Source organism: Ips typographus, unplaced genomic scaffold (genome assembly GCF_016097725.1).
Source record: "Ips typographus isolate SLU unplaced genomic scaffold, UJ_Ityp_2.0 IpsContig82, whole genome shotgun sequence".
NCBI classification, from domain to species: Eukaryota; Metazoa; Arthropoda; class Insecta; order Coleoptera; family Curculionidae; genus Ips; species Ips typographus.
The window spans coordinates 81,387-100,959 of record NW_028098581.1 but is presented as its reverse complement, the minus strand read 5'-3'; the positions used below and the strand labels follow the sequence as shown (position 1 = coordinate 100,959).

Genomic DNA, 19,573 nt, shown 5'->3' with positions numbered 1-19,573 from the left:
TTAACAAACAGAACTGCCGATATTGGGCCGAGCAGAACTCGCAAAATCTTTATGAGACGCCATTACACTCGCCTAAAGTTATTGTCTGGGCTGCTATGTCAAGGCAAGGAATCATTGGTCCGTATTTTTTTAAGGATGGTCAAGCTCAAACTGTTACATCTGAGCGCTACTGCCACATGATTAAGACTTTTTTAAGTCCTGCAATTCAGAACCATGGTGGCTACAATAGAAACACGTTTTTCCAACAAGATGGAGCGACTTCTCATGTCACGAATGCTTCCTTGGATGCTCTTGATCAGTTATTCCCAGGGAGGATCATCAGTCGCAGAGGAGACATTAACTGGCCACCAAGAAGTCCCGATTTGACACCAGCAGATTTCTTTTTATGGGGACACCTCAAGTGTAAGGTATACACCCAACCGCCACAGGATTTGAGAGAATTGAAGCAAAAAATACCAGATGAAATTAACGCTGTTCCTCGTGCAATGCTTCAGAGAGTGATCGAAAACTTCGGTTCGAGATTACGAGAGTGTGAAAACATGAACGGTGCTCATTTATCCAATACTCTTTTCCATAAATAAAAATTTTATATTGAGGCTTTCCTTTGGTAATAAATTTATTTAGAAAAACAATTTTTAGTATTTTTTTTATTGCATAAAATAAGCAAATGTTTTTGAAACACCCTTTATAAGAATGATATTCTAGACACGCCCTAAATAATCTGCCTCTGAAGAAAAAAAAGGTTTTTTTAAAAAAAATAGTTTTGGGATCATTTGGGTTAATTAACTTGTCCGAGAAAACCCATTCATCCTGGCAAGTTTTAAAAGAATACTATTGGACATTCATTATTTGAAACTTCTAAGTAACATTGTATATTAGGTTATTAGGTGTAACAACAAACTGGTTCTGTCACCTTTGGATTCAACAGCACGCTACAACAAGGAATGTGTATTATTTTCCAATTGATGGAATGGTTTAATGAAAACCAGGTGGAGAGCTTGAACAATTTTGTCTGCTCGAAAAAGGCATATGCGTCTTTCATAAACGATGATATTTCTGCCGCAGACAAGTGGTGCACTTTGTCAAAAATGTGGAAGATCTAACTTTGAAACAAATAGTTCAGATAGTGATATCAGTTCCTTGTAGCAATGCTTATGGGAAAGATTTTCAACTTAATGAACCAGCAAAATTTAATACAAAATACTATTGTAAATGTTGACATAATATGCAATTAGTTAAGTTTTAGAGTACGTTCTTTAATAAAGTTTTAATTTGGATTTATAAATGTTTTGTGTGTTTTTAATTATCTTGCATAAAAAAGCGATTGAAAAAATCACCTAAGTACCTATTAACATCTCGACAAATTTTCGTTTACTGTGTTTTTGCTCTCCTATTTTCCAAGAGACGATTTTCTTTTATAAAAAAGGTGGCAATCGTATTTATTCCTCGAATGATTTTGCTGCAGAATGTCAATCAGTTGAAAAGTAAATCGTACGTTTGATAGATATAAATGGCTGATTGCTGGTCTATGTTCACTCCCAATGTCAACTTCTGCACAGTTACTCAGTTCGCCATGCGTAGATTGACATTAAAAAGAATGACACTTTTCCTAATACTTCGCCATTTATTCAGACATTAAATGAAAATTCTTGAGCCAAATATTGTGAAGATGTCGAATCAATAAATTACGTAACAGTAGTAATACGTTTTCATTAATGTGGAACTAAAATATATGTTCTCGGTAATTGCTCAATGCTGCATATGGCAGAACAATAAAGCAAATAAAACTACCCACAACCCCCGCCTCCATCTTCAATTTATTAATAAAAAAATAGGAATTCCACTCTTCACCTGGACGACTAGTTTTGCTTCTCACCACCGGGACAATATCTGGAACAAAAAAATATATTAATTTTAGTATGTATTTGAAACCAATTTCTAAGCTTGCAAAACAAACACTTGCTTCTGCGATTTTTAAAAGGTGATTATTTTATAAATAAAAAATATCTGTATAAAAATCTGCGTTTGACAGTCCTACGCCTAACTCACAACGTACCACAAAAATGGTAAGATTTTATTTTTTGTTTATTAATCCCAATCCTCTGATGCGTTTCGCCGTACTACGGCTCATCAGGCCATAGAGGCTTGGTAACCAAAGAACAAAACCCATGCAATATTTGGTTCCATCTGTACTCAAGTCTATGAGTTGGAACGTATTAATAGCGTCCCAAAAAAAAAACAAAACATTACTATACCACATCATATCAGTTCCTAGATTCCGTTAAAGCGTCAGTTCAACAATGGAATTTTTAATAGTGACAAAAAATATTCGCGGTTTTAAATCATTAAGTGTTTCCATTAAAAAAAAATCAAATGTTTGTACCATAGTTCAAAAACCGACGACGCTAGAAATTTACTACGTCACTGGATTCTACAGAAAATGTCTTTAAAAATCCGTTTTAACTTCTTCAAAAAGTTTAAATTATATCTGAGATACCTCAAAAGTGATATTTTTCAATTTTTCCCTAACAAAAAAATGTTATGAGAATTCTGCTGTAGCCATGTGTAATTTCAAACAAAAGTAGCAAACTGTCGCAAAAAACACAACTTTATATCTATGAAAATAAGCGAGATAGTTGAGATTTTTTTATATTTAATTTTAAATAAGAAATTTTAGGAGGATAATAATTTAAATATAATTTTTTTTCAGGATAAAAATTTTATGGTTTTGAAACAATTATTTTAAAAAAGAGTAATAAATCTCCCGAAATCAAATATAAGAATATATTACAAAATACTTTAATTTTAGTTACTTTCAAATTATAATACACCAAAACAACATGAACGATGGAATCATTACCACAGTATAGCAAGAGTACAATAAATACACTCGGGTCAACATTTTTTTCTTAAGTCTGGTTTTTATTCCCTCGTTTTTAAAGAAGTATAATGAAAAATATCGTTCATAATTCGTCCAAAAATAGGTTTTCCGTGTTTGCATGTCTTCCGGTGTTCGGCTTTGCCTCACACCTGAATTGGTTATACGCGAACGGAAAAACCTTTATTTTTGTACTAATAAAATATACTATTACCGCACTACAGCGGAAAAGTGCTACTTCCGCTTTGAAAAATCGTACGGCAAAGTACACTTTTCCACACGATCGTAGGAAACATTATTTTAATCATCCAACTGAACATCAGTCAGTCATTATACATCACTAAAATCAGAATAAAACGTACTATTTGGTGGGCTAAAAATCCAATATGGTGCCCATAAAAAAAAAGAAAATTGATGATGACTGCCAAAAAACGAAACGTCGTGTGGCAAATTGGAATCTATCATCGAATAGCTGGGGAAAATGACAAAGAAAAGATGCTTTTAGATTTGGGATATCTCTTCAAATAAGGCTAGAAATAAATAAAAACAAAAAATCAATTTTACAGATTTTTTCGGATATCTTCGGAAGCACTCGGAAAATCGAAATTTTTAAAACGGTATTTGGTTGAGCTTTAAATTGCGCAACTTTACCCAAATTTAAACTTTCTCGTATCTCTTATGGTTTCTGAGATCCCAATGGTGAGGGCCGAATTTGAATTACCCTGTATATATCATATTTCAAAAATGCTTTGTTAAAGAAATACAGGGTGTTTGGAAGAAAATTATTTATTTCTTCAGTATCGGTAACTGTTTTCAAGCAGATTTAATTTTTATTTTCAGAAAAAACATACCAATTTCTCTATCAATGTGCATTATGAAATTGAGATTTTTAAAATTGTAAATTTGTTATTTTCTCGAAAACTGTGACAGGTACAGAAAAAACTAAAGAAGCAAAAAAGTTTCTAAATTAACAGAAATATTTCATAAAAAAATCATTGTGGCACCATTAAAAAGTTTGTGGAAGGAGAAAGAAGGCCTTAAACCCCAAACAATAACACAGAACACTCAAGTATTTCATTAATTTCATAACAAAGCATTTTTGAAATATGGTTTGTACAGTTACAAATTTGATGCAAAAACATTGCTATCTCAGGAACTATAGTTGATAGAGCTTTAGTTAAATGAAGGCAAAGTTGCGCATTTTAATGCTAAACAATTTGGTTAAAAAAAATTTTCATTACTTCCGGAGATATCCGACAAAAAGCGAAAGTCAAATTCCTATTTTATTTTTTTACTACTTTATTATTGATTATTTTGGAAAATCAATGGCACCTTCAGGAGGCACTTTTTTAGGCTCTTTAAGAAAATAGTTAGTTTTCAGCTCCGACGTTTCGATTTTTAGATACCATCATCAACTTAAATTTTTCAATACGGACCTGAACTTTTTATTTCGTTTTTTAGTAGCTACAGACCTCTTGAAACTAATGATGTGCCACACTTGTCAAAAAATTATATCTGCTGTACTTAAGAAAACCCCTTGTGTCTTGTAAGTAAATACCTGATACTCCTAAACCTGAAGTCAGATTTTTTTTAGAGATTATATAGCCACACATATCAATAACTTAAAACATTAACAAAAATATCAAACATCTAACATGCATCTAACCTAACCTCAAACTTGGAATTAATCATACAAAAATCGGGTTTATTTCACAGATATTGAAGAAACAATACTTTAAAGAAAATATTTGCCACAATAAGTCGATCAAATCTGCTATTATAAAGTCAAAAATTTAAATTTAAAAAAAGTCATTTTACATTACTTCTTATGGGAAAAAAATTCCCGCGCAAAATTTTAGCACAAACATGGCCCCCAAAGCCAAGTCATGTGTCGCCACTGTTTCTGTATAGAGTCAGTGTAATGTGTTCATTCATAAACGTTTCTACGAGAAATAGTAAAAATCGACAAAGAAAAATAATACACAAAACATGTGATTTAGACAAAGACGGATTTTAATGGTCTCCTAAGAAAAAGTTGGTCCCGCCCCTTCGTTCATTTTAAAGTTGAAGCTGATCGGACTGCCACCTTGAGTGCAGATAACTGCTTGCCACGTGATTGTCACATTGTAAATTGCGACTGGTACCACCTGTTATCTGTCATATACAAAATTGACATTTGAGAGTGCATTTGTCATATTTGTAAACGGTACCCGAGCTGCTTTCTTTCGACATGTGATTTCGGATCAAAACGCGTTATAATCACAACACACATAACCTCAAATTTTATTTTTATTTGTAAATACAGACAACAGAGTTTAGTTTATATTCATAAAATTCATCAATCATTCATCAATGGCTTCCACAAAAAACATTTTAGAGGTTCAGGATCCTGAAACCAACTCATTGATAACGTTTGAGTTAAATGAGGAGGATTATCATCGAGCTACTAATGGTAAGTTTATTCTTATGGATTTTGTATTTAGTATTAATATTTTACGGAAATTTTAGATATGCATTTTGTTCAAATGTTACTTAATAAATTCATGTTGTTGCTTTTTGGCAACATATAGCTAGTTATCATACTGGAACGCAGGGGACGGCAAATATTGAACTGATTGCATGGTGTGTCCGCCTGTCTACATACCTCCTAATTACATGCCGCGATCAAATCGCTGCAAGTGGAGTGCGTAGGAAGGACAAGCGACCATTTTGCTCACTAGGCACGCCTGATTCAATCCGTTTGTGTTATTCAATTTCAACACGTGGTATATTTGAACAGAGTTTTACTGAGTGATGTAAAAATTGTGGTTTGAGTTTTGAAAGGTATGTATTATGCATATAATATGTTGCGTGGCAAAAATTTAGTACACTTATTCCACATTTTAGGAAAAAACACTATACCGGGTGGTCAAAAGAGAATATCAAGAGCTACACATTGGTATATTGAACCACCCTGTAACAGTCAAAATAACAGAGTTATGGGCGCTGACAGTCAAATTCAAACAACTGGGATTTAACAGTAAATTACTTGGTTATTTGACATTTGAAGAAAAAAACACTATACAGGGTGGTCAAAATGACCAGTAAGTAGATTTAACCGAAAATGTCTAATTTGCAAAACATGACCAATTTTTACAACTTTGACAGGTTGTGACTTACGAATCAAAATGTTTCTCTGTTTGACTCTTGGAAAAAGAATGCAATTTTCATGCCAACATTAAGATATTTGACAGGTGTCAGTCGTTTTGTTGGTTTAAATGCGATATTTTGTTTGCAGCCGAGCACTCCGAAGACTCCGAAGACTCCGATCAAACCCAGGATCCACAGTCAGCATAAACCCAGCGATTTAGATGGTGTCAGAAAATCGCTGTTTCAGTCATCCAGCAAATGTTCTTCCAAAGGTCGCAACGCCGATTCTTCCGCCCATCATTATAGATAGTTAGTAATTTTTCGACAAAAAAAAAATACTTATTCAGATGTTTTTTTTTACCCATTTGTCAAGAAGAAAGTTTTTCCATCAATACATACAAAAGAATGTAAAAGTTTCTTGACAATTGGTGGATGCGCGAAAAAAAAGACTTTTAAAAAAAAAAAAAACACATAAAATTGCAAATATTTCTAATTGGAAAATTTGTGACGTCACTACAATCTAGTTTAATTTAAAACTAATAATCCACCAGGAGAGATCTGGTGTTGGCGTCAAAGTTCCTTCACCATATTATAATAACATATTTTGTGACACTCGTTGCTTTGACACTAAATTACTCCCTTACTTGACAAGTTACGTCAAAATGTCATAGAAAACAAGAAATAGAGCAGATTTCAGGCTTTCATAACGTTACCTTTGTTTTGTTACCAAACGGCAACACTATGCATTTTTTCTATTTCATGTTTTTTTCTAGAAGTTGCCGATCGGTAACATTATGCATTTATAATAAGTTTTCTAAAGATATTTCTGTTTTTTATCCTCTAGTATGAGCAAAAATAAGCTACTCACAGACCAGGACCTTGCGGCCTATTGGGAGAATTTTACCGGTCTGAGTGATGACGGATGCGATGTAAGCGATGCAGACAGTTTGGAGGACTGTTCTTTTATACCAGAAAGTGATTTTGATGATGAAAACCATGATCAAAGTGAGGTAACACTGGAAGTTGAAGAAGTCAACCAGCAGTCCGATGATGATGACGATTTGCCATTGTCGACTTTTTTGTCTTCCAAACAGAAAAAGGCACTAAAAAAAGACATTGACTGAAAATCAAAATCTTTGGAGTTGAATGAGGATCAGTTACGGTTTTATGGGGATACTGAGTTGTCTGCTGAAATAATGTCATTAGAAACTCCTTCTCAGTTTTTCTCATTCTTTTTCTCAGAAGAACTAATAGCTAAGACTTGTAAGGTAAAAAAAGATTGTCGGTTAAAAGTGGTTCGTGCAGGTCTGTTGGAATCGAGATTTCGTAGTAGTAGGCGAAATTATCTGGTGTTTAAGAAATTTAAACAATATTATAAATCACAATAGTATTTATATTAATTAAGACTGTATAAGATAAAATAGCTGGATAACACAGGGCATGTCGGCCAAATCTTCCAGGTAAATAATTATGTTGTTAGGTGAATAAGATGGGGAATTTACAACCTTTTACAGCTTTTGATTGCTCCAAGTTTAACATTGACGAGGAAAAGTTACTACTGGACACTGTAAACGGACTCCTGCGTATAAGAGTGTATTTGGTACAGCACGAAATTCCTGGATGGACAAGTGTGTCACCCTGACTAATGGACGATCACCCGTGGCACGTTTTTGAATTACCTCGCCACTAATAAGACTTAGTGTGTAAGTTGCGTTGACAGGCCTGTCTGATGTAAGTTTAGTTTTGTTTGTTTCTATTTAATTGTAAGTGTTGTGTGATTATAGTTTACAGGCTTTTGTATTATCGTGCAATGCGTTCTATGTAGATACTAGTATACATATACTGAATATTTATTTAAGATTTACGGGTTTAATTTAAAATCTGGCGTTGATGTCAGGAGTAACCCGTTACAGACTACTGAAGAAACCAACTTATATTCAGTGCAAACTAAGCCTGAAAGACCAACCGTTTTTACAGAGAACGGCATGAAGAATTACTTTGGCATAATTATTTATACATCTCTGGTACACATGCCCAACATCAGATCATTCTGGAGTGAAGAGTTGAGATTTGCACCTATTGCAGATGTGATGTCAGTGAACAAATTTGAAAAAATACGCCAGTTTATTCATTTCAACAACAATTCCACCTTCATTTCTCGTGACCAACCAGGACACGATAGGCTTTATAAGATTAGACCTCTCGTTGAATACTTGAACAAAAGATTTTCTTCGGTGGCTTTAGAACAATATCTTAGCATTGATGAACAAATGTGTTCAACGAAGGTTAGACATTATATTGTCACGAATGGAAAATCCGTTAATTGGAAAGATGGACTGATTAACTTAAAAAACATAAAAGTATTCGAGGATTGCGAAATAATAAGCGCACGAGGCAAGGTCGCATCACGATGCACCGAATGTGTCATGCACCGAGTGCACCGTATCGGTGATGAGTCACCACCACCTGCTTTGCAGAAATGTGAAAAACAAGCGACAATAACAAACTGCGTCAGCCGATCAATCGGGTATAAAATACGCCGATTTTAGCAGTATAGGATAAGTGTGAACCGATCAACGGTAGTGCGACCAGCTGACCCGAGAAGTCGAAATGTCGACTCTCCTCGGGAAAAGATCAAGTTAATTAGTCCGTTCTCCAAAGTTATTCAAACGCGAAGTGACCAAGCCATCGCCAGGAAAAGCTAAGTCCTTAGCTTATGACTATGTAAGTACAATTGTTAATTGTCAACTTTTTGTATGTTTACAACCGTATTGTGCATCCATTTGTGTATACTATATTTAATAGATTTAAGTGTTGTATGAGAAAAACTCAGCGTTTGATTTCATCCCTAAAACTGAGATCCCGGCGCGACGTTTAACGTCGTGAGTCAGTTTAATTGGTGAACCCAGAAGGGCTCATAAATTAAACGTGACATTTCGTGGAGGCGCCGGTCTGTTTTGGGATGGATAAAAAACAATAGTTGAGTTTTTTATTTATTTTTATTTTTTGGGGTATGATAAAGAATCAGGAAAATAATGTGTGGGCTATAAAAGAAATTTTAGGTATTATTTTCTTTTGGCTAGGGATAGTAACGTTGATTTATTTAGTGATTTTTTGGAGATTACCTGTGCTATTGAAGCGCTCATTTGATAAAATTTTGGTTTAATATGGGTGGTACATCTTCAAAAGAGGAGGAAATTATTATTTCCCAAGCGGGAAACAGTGGAGGTGTATCAAATAGTTCAGGAAAAGATAATTCATGGTCGGCAAAGGAAATTTTAATTATTATTTTTCTGTGCATGGGGGTATTAATGCTTGTGTATTTTAGCGTCAAAAAAATTATTAGTTTGATGAACAAGCAAATTCGCAAAGAAATTGCTAGGAATAATCAAATTGTTTAAAAAAAAAATCGTTTAAATTTTGACCGAAAACTTGAAAAATAATGCCAAACATTTCATATTAAATTTTACATGAGTGAACCAAGTGACAAATCACGAGTACGAACTCGCAGTAGAGCTCAAAGTATATCAGACAAAGAAAAATTTGTTTTGCAACAAGCACTAGCCCAAGGAAAAAACCCCGAAAAAGTCTTAAAAGAGTTGAAAGAGTTTAAACCCGCGCATCATAGCTCAACTGTCGGTTCCTCTGCTTCTGTGCAGGCAGCGATATCTGCAGGGGCCCCAGAAGTTGACAGAACAACTTTTATTCACAGTTTAACAAGCAGTGAGGACGAGAACAGCCCTTTCGAAAAAACTGTCGTAAGTGCTCAAGTTGAAACCCCGCGAATTCAAACAACCAAAGCTTCGACTTCCCGAGTTCAGAAAGCTAAAGATTCTAAAGCAAGGTCACGATCCCCAGAACAGTTTTTTAAGCCAAGAGCTTCATTGAGTAGGACTCCGCCTAAACCGCGAGAATCAGAAGAGTTCTGGCAAGAAAGTCCCTTAGAAGTGGTAGTGCCAGAGCCTACCTCATCCCGCCCCACGGATTTATTACAAGGTTGTAATAATCCTTGCCCACCCCCTGTAATTCGAGAAAGAAACCGTGCCATACGTCCTAACAATACTCCAGTAATGGCTAACATGACTTTACAAGCAGCTTTGGCTGAGCCAAAAACTCCTGCCACCCCAAAGTTTACATGCCCATCTACATTTAACCCTTCTATTGACTCTCCCAGTATTTTTATAAATAAATACGAAAAAGCAGCGATTGTGAATAGCTGGTCAGAAAGTCATAAAATATCTTATTTGGCTAATTTTGTGGAAGGTCCAGCCCATACGTGGTTTAGTAATTATATTAGTGAGCCAGAGAATCAGATGAAAACATGGCTGAATATTAAATCAGGTTTTTTGAAAGAGTTTTCAGGAGAACAGCCACTCCGAAAGTTAAAATTTAGATTAAACACCCGCAAACAGCAGGACGTCGAGGATATTAAAAAGTACTATTATGATCTATTGGCAATCGCAAACGAGATTGACCCAGAAATGACTTTTGACGCATTTAGGGATCATTTTGAAAATGGTTTACATCCGTCTTACTATGAGATGTATTATTTGCTTAGTTCTAGCAATAGAAATTTTAACGATTTAAAGCAATTGGTCATTAAAATAAGCGATATAAAAGAAAGGACACTAGTGAATCAAATGACACAAAGTACAGCTTTATTGTCAGTATCTGCGGCAGTAAACAGTAACAATGGTAATAACCCAACAAACCGACAAAGGACCTGGAATGACACCAGGCCACGGACATTTTTTAATAGAAATTTTTCAAATACGGTTCAAAATCAGACACGAAGTACCTATGTTCCAAGGGTGAATAATTTTAGACCAAATCAAAATAGTCCGAGGAACAACTCATTCAATAGGGGGCGACAATTTGTAAGAAACAATTCGCAACAACCCCGGAACCAGGATACTTTTAATGGGAACAGAAATCAGTTTTCTAATCAGAACTGGAGAAATAATAATAACAATAATTGTTTGCCTCGTACGAGAACGCACGACGGCCGGGTTATTTGCATTGATTGCCGTAGGCCCGGTCACGTGTCTTGTAATTTCAATAACAGGCCTTTCCAAAGGAATGCACCTCAAGGCCGAAGAAACCCAAACGACAGAGGACAGTTTCAAAATTAAGAAGCCCGAACGAAATTGTCCAATTATCATCTACGGGCACCACTAAGACATTAATAGTACATATCACGGTTAACGATAAAGATAACGTCCCTGTTATACTTGATACAGGAGCTTGTAAAAATGTAGTCGACATAGATTATATCAGTAACATGAGACGGTTACAAGACAATATACAACTGATAACCGCAGGAGGTTATCCAGTTCAACCTCTCGGCAATTCTGAGGTAATTATAAAAATTAAGGGCACAATTATTTCCGTTGAGGCACTAGTGGTGCAAAATTTATCAAAAGCCTTAATTTTGGGACATAACTTTTTGGCTAGTAAAAAATCATTGATTGACTATAATACCAATACTGTGACATTATACCATGAACTTGACCCATTGATTTTACATTTTGGCAACAATGTCAACAGCAACATAGGGAAAATAGAACAAATGGAAGATACTAATAAGGTATTTGCGAACGTCGAGATTGAGTCAACCGCGCGAAATTTGAAGGTTGCACTTGAAACCGACTACATGGTCGAGGTTGGTCGCGAGATAACGGTACGACTGAACTGTGCCTTATCTCCGCACGAGTTCACGAAGTACTGCTTTATCGAGAACAATAAATACCTACGACCAAGAGGGTTGATTTGTTCAAATATTTTTGTGAAAAATGGCAAATGGTACATCAAAATTAATAATATGAGGTTTGGAAAAATGTTCATATTGAAAAATTCCACAATTGGTTATTTAGAGAAAAATATAGAAATGAATATAGCAGAAATTCCAGTTCATTGTATTTATGAAACTGAGGATGATAAAGAGATGATTACCATGAATGACCATAACCTAAGCAATATAACGAACCCAGAATTGTGTAACAAATTGCAGACATTACTGTCAGAATATAGTGACGTTTTTTCTAAGACACCAAAATATATGGGAAAAACCGATGTCATTGAACATGAAATCGATGTAGGGAATGCTAAACCGATAAAACAGAAACCTTACAGAGTGGCACAAAAAGAAAGAGAGATAATAGATGAGCAGATAAGAGAAATGGAACAATACGACATAATAAGGCAAAGTAACTCGCCCTGGGCAAGTCCCGTCGTATTAGTAAAGAAAAAGTCTGGAGAGACACGATTTTGCGTGGATTATCGCAAGTTAAACAATGTGACAGTAAAAAATTCATGGTCAGGATCTAATATTGAGGATATTTTGACGTACTTAGGAAACGCCAAATATTTCTCATCGTTGGACATGTATTCAGGTTATCGGCAAGTCAAAGTAAAAGAAGAAAGTAAGCCACTTACTGCCTTTACAGCGCCAGGTCACGGATTATGGGAATTTAATGTGATGCCTTTTGGATTGTGCAATGCTCCGGCAACATTCAACAGTTAGGAGATGTAGTGTTTAGAGATTTAAAATGGAAAGAAGTTTTAATTTACATGGACGACATTATAATTTTTTCTAAAACGATAGATGAACATGTGGAAAAATTACGTAAAGTTTTCAATAGACTCCGAAGTGCAGGCTTAACACTAAAACCTAAAAAATGTGAATATTTAAAAGAAAAAATTAATATTCTTGGTTATACAATTTCGAAAGATGGAATTTTTCCAGATAAATCGAAATTAGTTTCAATCGAAAATTTTCCAAGGCCAAAAAATGTAAAGGGTGTACAAAGTTTTTTGGGACTTTGTAACTACTACCGGAAATTTATAGAAAATTTTGCAAAAATTGCACGTCCCTTACATGATCTAACAAAGAAACAAAATAAATTTGATTGGCAGGATATACATGACAAAGCATTTGAAACACTAAAACAAAAATTGATTAGTGAACCAGTTTTGGCACATTTTCAACCAAATAAAGGATGTGAATTGAGGGTAGATGCATGTAAAGATGGAATCGGAGCAATATTATTGCAGGAAGATCATGAAAATGCGTTACACCCAATAGCATATGCAAGTAGAAGCCTTAGTAAAGCTGAGATGAATTATTCGATAACAGAACTTGAAGGGTTAGCAGCTATATGGGCGCTATCCTATTTTAGACATTTTATTTATGGAAAACCTATAAAAATAGTGACTGATCATCAGCGCTATGTTGGTTAAAAACCTTGAAAGAGACTACTGGACGTTTAGCGCGTTGGGCGTTAAAGTTATCAGAATTTGACTACACAGTACATCATAAATCAGGAATTGCTCACAGAGATGCAGACTGCGTAAGCAGATATCCTGTTTTGCCAGCAAATACGAAAGTACAAGAAATTGACGAAATACCAACCTTTCTATTGGATATGCGTAACATTGCGGAATTGCAAGCAAAAGATAAAAACATTTTGGAAATAATTCAGGCTATAAAACATCCTGAAGAAGCTACAATTGGTATACGTAAGCAAGCGAAAAATTTTAGACTTGAGTCAGAAGTTTTGTACCGTATAAACCCGCATGAAGTGGGCCGGACTAAACTTTTAGTGATACCGCAACAGTTAATAGGGGAAATTTTGTACTCCCACCACTCAGAACCGCTGAGTGGCCATTTGGGATTGTCAAAAACCCTAGCAAAGATAAAACAAAGATACTATTGGCAAGGGTTGCAAAAGGACGTGGAACGTTTTGTAAAAGGATGCCCGGATTGTCAGGCCAGGAAAGGCCAACAAAATCAAAAGCCTATCGGTCTGTTACATCCTATTCCAGTTGGCACCCCATTTGAAAAAGTTGGGATAGATTTGTTAGGTCCGTTTCGCAGAAGTAGCAGCGGAAAAACCATGATAGTGGTAGCGACAGATTACGCCACAAGGTGGGCGGAGACTGACGCATTACCGAGCGGCAAAGCCGGACCTGTAGCGAAATTTATACTGGAGAGAATTATTACAAAACACGGTGCACCCAAGGAATTGTTAAGCGATAGAGGGAAAGTTTTTCAATCAGAATTGGTTACGGAATTGCTAAAAAAGATGGGGACAACGAGTCAGTTTACTACTGCATATCATCCCGCAACTAATGGCTTAACAGAAAGATTTAATAAAACTTTAGCCAATATGTTATCTATGTATACTAATACTGATCAATCAAATTGGGATGAATATCTTCCACATGTGACTTTTGCGTACAATTCTGCAAAACAAGATAGTACTAAATTCTCACCATTCATGCTGGTGTACGGTCGTGAACCTATTTTACCAACAGAAGCAAACTTGTTGCCACCCTTAGAAAGTAGTAATAGCGACCAAATTAGAGACATTGGTTTGGCAGTCAGAAATTTGGCAGTTGAAAATATAAAACGGCGTCAAGACATAGATAAATTACGTTATGATTGTAAACACCGCCATGTTGAATTTGAAGTGGGGGACCAAGTAAAAGTTTTCACCCCTATCAGGAAAGTAGGAAAAAGTGAAAAATTACTGCTTAGATGGTTTGGTCCTTATTACATAAATCGGAAAATGTCTGATGTGGACTATGAAATACGAAAGGGCATTTCGCCAAAATCTAAAACTGAAGTGGTCCATGTAAGCAGAATTTTACATTACCATGACCCATGGACACCAGAAGGAACCCCGAATTATCTCACCGCTCAGTACGCTAACCCTAATGAAGATTCACCGAGTCAGCACTGTCAGCAGATCCCCTCCACAGTCGGTGCGGACATTGGTCATTTCCATATTTTTTCTAGTTAGTCGGTAAAATTTATTAATCTAGTTAAGACATATTCTTTAACTGTATCTTTTGGTATTATTAAAGCTTTTTAAAAAGAAGTCTTCTGGTGCGTGACAGTTATTTGGCGCAGTCGGTAGGATATTTGGGGTCGATCGTATCGAACGATAGACTTTCGTGTTAACGATTTACCGAATATTGAATTTTTGAGACTTTCCGTGCCGTGGTGTGTTGGATCTATCGAAGACGCAGCAGCCATTTAAGAAGACTGGGACTTGGAACCAAATCGTCCAGCTCCGCAAGGATAACGTTTAGAAGAGGACTCCATTGCCAAATTTAGACCGTTAGCCTTATAGTACAATACCAAACGCAATGAAGATATTGATTGTTTGTTTTATGTAAGTACAATTGTTTGATGTCTTCCGATTCTGAAACCGAAGATTCACTTGAAACCGACTCTCAAATTTTTGAAACAGTTAATCATAAATATAATATTTCTTTAAAACCATCCGTTTTATCAAACGTTACAAATACATTTTCACAAAACAGTAACCAAGATAAAAATTTAGAAGCAAATATGTCGCAAGCATTTAACTCTGAATATCTCAAATGTGTTCCTGTTTTCGATGGAAACCCGAACGATCTGAATAGATACTTAGCAGTTTGTGAAGCCATTATAAATGAATTCTATGATAATACAAATCCCGGAAGCTTTAAAAATGTCTATCTGCTAAATTCGTTAATTTCGAAACTACAAGGAAATGCTAAGTTAGTTATTAATATACAAAACGTAGCTACTTGGTATGATGTAAAAAGTACATTGACTCGAAATTTTGCAGACCAAAGAGACGAAAGCTGTCTGAATCGCGATCTTGTTATGATGAGGCAAAATCCTCATGAACCTCCTCAACAATTTTACGATAGAATTTTAAATATTTTGAACTTATTGTGTGCATACATTGATCTTCATGAAACTACTGGTTTAGCTAAACAATTAAAACGAGATCTATATCAAAATCTGGCTCTTAAGACATTCCTTTCTGGATTAAGAGAACCGCTAGGGACAACATTAAGATGTATGAAACCTGTTTCTCTTAGCGAAGCTTTACAGTACGTGTTGGCCGAAGATAACGCTCATTATTTTCAAAATCCATCCTTCAAACCACCTATTAAGAATTCCTTTGGACCAAATGCTCAAAATATGACACCAGCACGCCCACACATAAAGCAAAATCAACCAATTCAAAGACACAGTAGTTTCCCAATGAACTTTCCTTTTAATAATGGAAATAATTTTAATAGAATACAAAATTCATTTCCCACTGGTCCAATTCCAATTCAACCCAGACCTCCAATGAGGCCTCAAAGATATTTTACTAATTCTCAAGTATTTGGCTCACCAAGACCTCAAAATTCCAATTCAATTCGTAATACAAATGTGTTTAAACCTAATCCAAATAGACAACTTGACAAACCAACTCCAATGAGTTTATGCACTAGAAATAGTTATTCAACCAATCGTTTTCCACGTTTTCCTCAACCTTCCACTTCTTATAACCCACCTGCAAACCAGAATTTTATTTCTGAGGAGTTATATAACACAGAAATTCAACAAGTAAATAACATGGAAGAACAGTTCACCGAGAAGCAAAAACAGATAGTATCTTTTTTTAAAAAGAGTTTGCTTATCAATAAAAAAGTTTTTTAGAAGACTCCTCAAACGATTCAAAATGGCAGAAGAAATGGACATAGACAGGAATGAAATATTAAGAAAAAATGAACAGATCGACATGATCTTCAGGCTGTATGACTTAATTGTTGCAAAGTTACCAGCACATGCTAAGGGCTTCACAGTAACAAATGGAGAAACCGTGATTGATCTCGATATTTCCGACCAAATTTCAGGAGTTCTCTTCACAGTATACACTCTATTGAGAAGGACTCAGAATAGCGCGGACTTCGGGAATGACAAGTACAGAGCGTACACAGCAAAAATTGGTGATACTGACATCAGCATTGCTACCATTGCAGGCGAGTTTAAAGCGCTAAACCTTCAGCTGGATTGGATGATGGCGACGCCAATTGTGAACCTGTTAACTGCATTTAAAGGCTTTTTCGACGAAGTGCGAACAGGAGTAACCAAATTTCAAGTACGAGGTGACATAGCCACTAAGATAAAAAGGGCTAGAACTAACGCTACAGGCAGGGTTGAGCTGACTCCAAACGATCGGCACGTTGGCTTAGGGTATTACGGCTTAACAAACCAACATATACCATTGTTACAGGGCATTACATTACCACCAGAGAGGAAAACCGGTTTGTTAAAGAGCCTGGGGCCTATGACCCAATGTATAATGCTGATTAACGAGAAAAGCTACCCTCAAAAATTGGTAGAAGCTGTTAAGAACTCTCTCCGAATGTTGCCGATGCATGGGGAAATAGCAACCGCATTGAAAGATGCAGATTCTCCAGGACGTGTTATGGGGCTCATGAAAGAACTAGCCGATCTGCTAATACTGACTACTGCAAGGTCAACACAGAAGATTTACTTTCCAATTTCACTGGCAAAATATCTATGGGTAGGGAAACAGGCCAATTTTCAGTGGAACTTTGCAAACTCAAACATGCTGCAGTTTTACAGTGATGCAATGGCCCAAAATAGGATTAAATTTGAGATGAGAAGTGGTGGATCAGAGAGCGAAACTGCAGAAGTTGTGTTTCACGCTATGTTTGGAACCTATATGGAGGACTTAGGAGTGCTAGGCACTATAACTAACTGAGAGTCAGTTTCAAGTTATAGTACCGCGTAATAAGTACTTAATAAAAAACCAATTGTACTTTGCATATTCAAACAACCCCTGCAAAGAAATATATCCTGAGCATTTCTTTTGCGCAAATCTGGACATCGAACCTTTAAAGGCAAACAATCCCTGTGAAATCCAACTGTTGGGAATGAAAGATACTTCAAATTGCCAAAAAATGCCAATCAATCTATCTGGCACAATGATCACACGATTAGAAAACTCTAACCAATGGATTATAACGGTACCTAATGAAGAAACGTTCAAATTGAAATGCAATTCACAAAATGAAGTTCAACGACTTATCATGGGAACTTACTTGTTCGAAGTACCTGTAAGCTGCCGATTTAGTTCATCCAAAGGCACGGTAACCAACATCAAGTTTTTTGTTAACCAAACTCAACCCATGTTGTTTCCTGACCTGGTCAACAAACCATCTAATCAACACAAAGTGCCCAAAAACTTCATGGAAATTCAACTCACCGAAGACATGAATCTTGATGACCTAAAATCAATAAAAACTCAAATGTTGAATAATCAGCCGTTTCTATCTACAGAAACAATATCATATGTACCCAGTGTATGGACCATCGCCTGTTCCTGCCTTATGATCATAGTGGTAGCCTACCTCATTTATAAGAAGATGGAACGATCCCGTTGTTTGCCAAAAAGCAGAAGTAAACCAGCGGACAAAGAAGCTAAGGATCGTTTTAAAATAGAGCTAGCTGATGTCCAACTACCTCGCTAACCCTCGTCGTTGGATCTCAGGGGGGAGGAATTATCTCACCGCTCAGTACGCTAACCCTAATGAAGATTCACCGAGTCAGCACTGTCAGCAGATCCCCTCCACAGTCGGTGCGGACATTGGTCATTTCCATATTTTTTCTAGTTAGTCGGTAAAATTTATTAATCTAGTTAAGACATATTCTTTAACTGTATCTTTTGGTATTATTAAAGCTTTTTAAAAAGAAGTCTTCTGGTGCGTGACAGTTATTTCCCGCAACAAAAATAATACAAGCATTTCGGTTAATAATTTACTTTTGTTTTCTTTATTTTAAAAAAATAAAAGTTTACTGTTTTTGCATTGCTGCCTATGGCTTCGACAGCCAAACGCGGCGCCACCGCTGTTGAGGCGTCGTTGACGCCGCCTTCCTCTTCTATTTTTTCTTCTTCTGGGGATGCTGGAACCCCAGGAGGAGCCTCCACCTCACCTGCCACCTGAGGGGGAGCCTCCACCTCGCTGGTCGCAGAAGGACCAGCTTCCACTCCAGGCCCCAGTTTTAGGCTGGACGCACCCACGGTTCGTCGGGCCCGCTGGGCAGCCAATAGGGCCATCAGACGGGCACCGCGGCCCCGGCCCTTTTCGGTGTCGACTTCATTTCCAGGTTCCATCTGAAAGGGAGGATATTGTTAACATTGGATAGCGAAACAAAGAGAATTTTTCTTTGGAAGGAAAAATATATGGAAATGATGAATAAAAGGAAAAAAAAAAAAACCACTTATACTTACTTTTAAAAATGACACAATGCACTACAAAAGACTATAAATGCACTACGAAACACACGACAAAAATGCACGGTAAAGTTTCGTGTGGGTCAGAGGACGAACTGTGGAGAATGTGATAAGAAAACCGTATAAATACAATTCAGATCCCTCTCCACCGGAAAGCCAGGATGCTGAAATTAGCAAAATGCTTCCAGACGATGAACTTGTCAAATGTTAAGGTTATCAGAGAAATGTTTTCCCAACAGTTAAATGGTGCACCATGCTTAAACCCATGGGATTCGCTGATTTGGCCAGTTCGGAATAATATCTTAATGAGACCAGACATTGTTCATTGCAGACCGATTAATGCATAAAATGCAAAAATGCAATTAAGCATAATGTTTAAAACAAAGTAACAATTATAATGTACGGCTCCACATATTGAGCTATGTACCTATTTTTACAGGGCCCAAGGATTTTATTCTGTTATCTGCGTCTG

General features: G+C 36.2%; 1 protein-coding gene and 1 long non-coding RNA gene across 2 annotated transcripts; both read right to left on the bottom strand.

Moving 5' to 3' along the window:
- Positions 1–598: 598 nt before the first annotated feature.
- On the bottom strand, positions 599–18,290 carry LOC145739962 (uncharacterized). The gene is made up of 3 exons (XR_014181307.1): positions 18,165–18,290; positions 17,909–18,094; positions 599–1,890 (listed from the first exon to the last, which is right to left on the bottom strand). It is a non-coding gene; the product is annotated as an uncharacterized LOC145739962 (long non-coding RNA).
- Positions 18,291–18,609: 319 nt separating this feature from the next.
- Positions 18,610–19,238, bottom strand: LOC145739960 (uncharacterized). Its single transcript, XM_081995286.1, has 2 exons — positions 19,099–19,238; positions 18,610–18,981 (listed from the first exon to the last, which is right to left on the bottom strand). The coding sequence occupies exon 2, from the start codon at positions 18,979–18,981 to the stop codon at positions 18,616–18,618; it is 366 nt and encodes a 121-aa protein (XP_081851412.1). The 5' UTR covers positions 19,099–19,238; the 3' UTR covers positions 18,610–18,615.
- Between the last annotated feature and the right edge of the window lie 335 nt (positions 19,239–19,573).